This window comes from Pholis gunnellus, assembly GCF_910591455.1.
Source record: "Pholis gunnellus genome assembly, chromosome: 3".
Taxonomy (NCBI): domain Eukaryota; kingdom Metazoa; phylum Chordata; class Actinopteri; order Perciformes; family Pholidae; genus Pholis; species Pholis gunnellus.
Window position 1 is genome coordinate 19,516,783 of NC_136529.1, and position 5,795 is coordinate 19,522,577.

The following is a 5,795-nucleotide window of genomic DNA, read 5'->3' on the forward strand; positions in this document are numbered from 1 at the left end:
GCAACACGCGAGTAGCAGGTCATCATAAATATCAACATAGGCTGTGATCTATTTCAGTACAAGTCAAATTAAATATGCAGACATTTTATTGCTTATAGGGTCATTGATGCTTAAAAAAGGCTTCTTTGTGAAAAGCCAAATGACGTTCATATTCTAACAGCAACTTTCTTTAAATAACTCACGTGTCAAATTATTGTATTAGGGCTATAGTAAAAACAAAAAGCTACTTTAGGTGGAATAAATCTTCATTAATGGTCAAGTTAAATTGTATATTGGTATACTTTGGTTAATATATATTTGGCCAGATTATCCAGATTTTTGTGTGGTTAAATATTCTGCAATAAAGTGATTTTTTAAGACTATTTGTTAAAGAATAAACTGAAATAAACCTTTGCTGCACACTTTCTTTAATCATTTATATTAATTAATCTTGGAATCCTCTACGTGTCTTAGAGGAAAAAACGACAAAGGTGAAGGTCTATTAAACACCCACTCAGTCCTGTGCTTTTATAATAATTTATCTCAGCTGTAGGCGGCTTCTAATAGCCCATTTTCCCTTTTGTTGGGGATCAAGGGGTTTAACTGCAGAGTCAAATAGCGTCCTGTGATCTTTTGGATGATATAAACAAGTGAGTTTTGTTTTCTGCTGGGCTCCTGGCAAGATTGAGCGCCGGGGACAAAAGAATGAAAGAGTTGAAAGAATGGACGGATCCCCTTTGGCTCTTTTGTGTCAAGTTTCTCTTCTTTTCAGATAGAGCGTCCATCCGTGTGATTTAAACCTATTGTCAGGGATTTATGTATCAATTCATGTCTCGTGGATATAATGGAACGTAGATGGTGAGAGGAAAATAAAATACCAAATAAATAAAACAAAATCCACCAACATCCACCACGAATTAAAGTTAACAGATCAGAAAACACCGAGTTGAAATTCATTTTATATAGGCTACAACAAGTGTGTGAGTAGAAGTGTGTGTGTGTGTGTGTGTGTGTGTGTGCGTGTGTGTGTGTGTGTGTGTGTGCGTGTGTGTGTGTGTGTGTGTGTGTGTGTGTGTGTGTGTGTGTGTGTGTGTGTGTGTGTGTGTGTGTGTGTGCGTGTGTGTGTGTGTGTGTGTGTATTTGAATAAATCAGTTTAGGACAGCAGCTTGTCAGCGCTGAGAGGGAAATCACAGCGCAGAGAGGAGAAGTGTTGCCCGTCCCAGTCCCCCGTTGACATTTTAGGAATGATAAAAGTTCCGCCTTGCCTGGAGCTACAGCCTCGCTGGAGCCGGCCTCCGCCTGTGGAAGATTGCCTTTGCTCATTACAGCAATTATTTTACTGCAATTTAACCCCTGCCTGAATGGCAGAGAACTCAACAGAAAGCCTTTAAAACTGCTTTGGAGTGGTCTGTAATTTTCTCCCTATCGGATCGCTGTTTTGTCATTTAAGTCTTCCTGATGGCAGAAAATGAGAGGTCTTCTGAAGGATGAAATATTTCCTTTTTGTGCGCAAGTAAGGTAATATGTTTGTGCACATGGGCTCTATAACTCCCTGTCGTCTCCATAATGGGATGTCACCTGGCTCCTTTTACACCCTAAACACTCCATAATGGCACTCTAGTGGATAGTTTACAAGCAATTTAACCCAGAGAAGCAATCTCCACTATTTATCGGTGTGTTCTGAAGTACGCACAACTGGTTGTTTCCCCCCCCCCCCCCTCACATCTCCACCCCCTAAATTCTTCTGGCGCCAACAAAATCTAGGTTAGTTGTCTCAAAGCAATAGGCAACAGCTGTAGCATTACGTTCCTCCAAATGATATGTTACCAGTTTAAATGCACGCTGCACACCAGCACTGCATGTGTTTGAACTGAAGAAATGTGGACATTATATTGTCAATGTTGTTATGGCGTGGGTCACAGAAAGCCTTCAGACTCCTCGATGGCATTCCTTAAAGCATGATGTTATATAAATGCTGACCAATTTAGCTATTTTCTATTTTTAACACGGTTGTACAGGCCTGGTAGTAGTTATCACTTCAGCTTCTGCCCATGACTTTGTCTCAAGATGCTACATCCAACAAGTTACACTCAAAACAGGCCCACACCTCCTCGTAAAAATAGATACAGAATTGTAAAATACTAAGTATTACCTGAAGTTCTCATTAAAAATAAGAACATATAATTTAGAGGGATAGTTTCTCCTGCTGCTTTGTAAAAAAATATTTGTAAAATGAAATAGTCTCCAGGCACCATGCAAAGTCAAAACGAACAACTGCTTAATGAAAAAGAATAAACAATTTATTGTTAAGTTATGTCACAAATATATTCATAATAAAAATGAGGATATTCTTCAAATATACATTATTTTACAGTACACATATCCCTTTCGAAGGGAATCATTCCAACAACAGACAGTGCTGTTATAAAAACAAATGCGGTGGTTCTCCAAATTCACAAAGAGCATTCATTGACACTGGATTCAGTAACCCACTAGTTACCCATAATGCAAAAATGTAGTTTTTTTGCAGTGCACTGATGCGATGACAGCCCAACATAAGTGTGTTGGTGCAAAATGTGAAGCTGCGAAATAGTTTCTGCCTCACGTGGAAGCTGGTTTATTAACCTTTTTACCTGACTGATGAAGGTTAAGGGGAAACTATCTTTGACACACTGAGGCACTCAGCCTGGTCCACTTGACTGTCTATTCAGGTACTAAATTGTTTTCCACCACTGCACCGCAAAAATGTCCACTTCAAAGTCATTAAGTCTCGCGGTCAGATTATTCTATGAAATAACATTTCTCTCAAAACGTTCTTGATTGGCATTATCATTTAGTCCACATTTAAGACTAAAGAGTAAATGACTAATAAAGTTGGATTATTTCGCAGTGTGTGAACTTACTGGCGAGGTCAAGAGAAGTGGATAAACTTCAACGTCCTCAGAAGGGGGTCTGTTTGGAGGCTCTGGCCCCTCTGTCAAGGTGTGACAGTGAGCTCAGTGCCAGCATGCCTCTTCATTTAATATTTAGTGTCGCCTCACCTGTCCGAAGGGCCCCCCTCGCTCGGGGCCCTCAGAAAGTAGTCTAAACCCCCTTGTGTCCCACTGCGCGTGCCCCTCGTCCTTCCGTCACTGTCAAGCAAGGTGGTACATGCTGTATCCGACGTGAGCGGCGTACAGTCCCATGGGGGAAACCGGCAGCGAGTGCCTCTGGAACGGGTGCGACCCATATGACGCGGGGACGTGCGCACCGAGAGGAAAGGAAATCCCGAAAGCTGGAGGCAGCATAGGCTTAGCTGCCATTTTCAGTTTTTCAAGTTCTGCCTCCTGCAGCCGCTTGGCTTTGGCTCTTCTGTTCTGAAACCAGATTTTGACCTGGGTCTCCGTCAAGTTGAGGGAACTGGAGAACTCTGCGCGCTCGGCGATGGAAAGGTACTGCTTCTGGCGGAACTTCCTCTCCAGTGCCAGCAGCTGGGACGTCGTGAAAGGGGTCCGGGGCTTTCTGTTCGTCTTGTGTTTTCGCAGAGGACAGGCAGGAGGACTCAACCTTCCTGTAGGCGAACAAAACACTTTAATTTAAAACACTGGTTTGCAATGCAGTGCCAAATCCAAACAAGAATAAATACGCTGAATAAAGTTCTCATATTTCAAAAGCACGTAGACTAAGAAATAAATCACATTAAAGTCCAAACTGGAGTTTAACATTGCACAGATGTTGTATGTTTGAATAACTTTTATTTCTGACTTACGTGGAGGTGTTGGAGAAAAGCGAGGACTCTGTAGCCATGAAGTCCTCTCGTTACTGTCCGGGCTCTCGGGTTTAATCAACACGTCGTCTGGCATGTTCATGATGTCGCCCACTGAAAACGAGGAGCTCATAGATAAAGCAGGAACTGAGGTATCCAGACTACCGAAAGAACCCATCCTTACGCCTTTTACCAGCGCATGGGACGTCCCGGGAACGGACGGGGCATTCGGGGATACCGCCTCTCTGCTGGGTTTCCTGTCAGCCATCAGTGCCTCGACGCTGAACGGCAAAATAGCAACTTTGGGCTTCACGGGCTCCTCTGTGGGGCTCAGACTGGTCTGCATCTCGCCTCTGCTGACGAGAACCGAGCGGGGAGGAAGGTCTTCAGTTTTCAAACCAGCGGTCAAAGCTGACATGGCGATCGATGGGGCCATACAGGTCCGACCGGTACGGGTGAGGTGACGAGTTGGCTCTCGTGAGTACAGCAGAGAGGGTTGCACAAAGTTATTGCGGTGCGCCCTAAGGTGACGGTATCCTCATGTTTATGTGACCGAATTGGAGTGCAGGGCTATAATAAGGCAGGCTTGGGGAGAGAGTCAGCCAATCAGGAGCGAGATGGGCTGGTCCTGGTCAAATAAAAAAATCAGAGTGGGGAAGTTAACAAGTTACTTTTTTTTTTAAACAAGCAACTTCAAATAAACATAAACACAACAAACTCTAAATGGGCCATGTTTCATCAAGACTAACTCCAACAAAAATGATGTTAGTAGGACTGTACCCTACAACCCCACCAAGTTATTGACATGTTATAATCGCATATAAAGGCATGTGCATTATTTATTATTACTCATCATGTGTATTCCATCTTTGATAACTTCTCTGTCCCAAACATTTTGATCTGCTTTATTCACATCCAGCCGATGTGATGATTGGTTTTGGCCATGTGCTAAAACTGCTGAAGAGAGTCTTAAATGTTGCACAACAGTTTACTGCTCCCCCTTTATGTGATGAACCTCTTGCAGCACGCTGTTTATGGATGGCTGCGGGGCTCTAATCAGATTGAAACACACAGGCCTTCGCAGTCATTTAGGGATAATTATCGGGCTTGGGGGAGGGATCACCAGGATTTTCCCCCTTTGACTACATCCATTAAAGTCAAAAATTATGTGGAGTCGGGGGCAAGGGGGAGGAGGCAGCGTGGAGCCAAGGAGAGATTTAACCCAGGACTGTCATTGATTTACCTTGCTGTACCTTCTCATTATCTGCAGTCAGGGTCTTTTTTATTGCCAGTATAGCTTGCAGGGAATATACCACATGGATCTATAGATCTCATATAGCATTGAGAAGTACTGCGTAAAGTTTGAGGTCATATTAAAAAATGTTGCAGTTTAAAATTCGAAATGTACAAATCTTAGAGTAAAGACATGAAAATAGATCACCTTTATTTTGTTGCTGCCGAGTCAGTTCTCGGGAAAGCGTCTGCGTCGCTAATTGCCAAGCATAAACAATCTGTCACGATTTGTCAGTCTCCCTAATGGGCAGACAAGTTATGTTGTTTTTAGGCGCCAGCAGTGCCCGGATCAAAGCGCTCGGCTCGAGGGAAACTATTGAAAAAGTTCAACCCGCACCGAGAGCGCGGCACCGCCTCCTCCTCTACCCGCCCTAGCCCAGGGACACTCGAGCCATTCAGCCTGAAAAATTAGCTTTTTCTCAGCCGATCGCACGCCATTTCCATCCATTCAAATGAGCGCTAGAGTCGGCGTAATAGTAGGCTCCTCTGAAGAAAAAGGTCAGCGCCCACTAGTATACTCTCAGAGAGTTTCTTACTGAAAAGGATTCCTCGGTGCAAGTGTTTCCCAAGATACACATTAGAACCGCAGATCCCCGTCCGAGGAGGCGTTTGTTGTTAGGGCTTTGTGCGGGAGCATGGGAGGCGTTAAACACAGTGGGCATTGTGAGACCTCAAACCAATCATCCTCATAATCTATCTGTCCCTGTGCCATAACTTCACCAAGGGAAATAAAAAAAAAAACTCTCCAGGACCACAGGAGTACCACCGACCTCAACC

General features: G+C 43.7%; 1 protein-coding gene across 1 annotated transcript; it reads right to left on the bottom strand.

Moving 5' to 3' along the window:
* Nucleotides 1–2,258: 2,258 nt before the first annotated feature.
* On the bottom strand, nucleotides 2,259–4,256 carry msx1a (muscle segment homeobox 1a). The gene is made up of 2 exons (XM_079184692.1): nucleotides 3,729–4,256; nucleotides 2,259–3,530 (listed from the first exon to the last, which is right to left on the bottom strand). Exons 1-2 carry the CDS (start codon nucleotides 4,159–4,161, stop codon nucleotides 3,115–3,117), a joined length of 849 nt encoding a protein of 282 aa, XP_079040818.1. The 5' UTR covers nucleotides 4,162–4,256; the 3' UTR covers nucleotides 2,259–3,114.
* Nucleotides 4,257–5,795: the final 1,539 nt, after the last annotated feature.

Bases quoted from the DNA above. Each gene is read 5' to 3' on its own strand.
- msx1a (XM_079184692.1), bottom strand. From the start codon at position 4,161: ATGGCCCCATCGATCGCCATGTCAGCTTTGACCGCTGGTTTGAAAACT. The intron at 3,531-3,728 runs GTAAGTCAGAAA...GTTCGCCTACAG, and splicing joins CTTTTCTCCAACACCTCCAC to GAAGGTTGAGTCCTCCTGCC.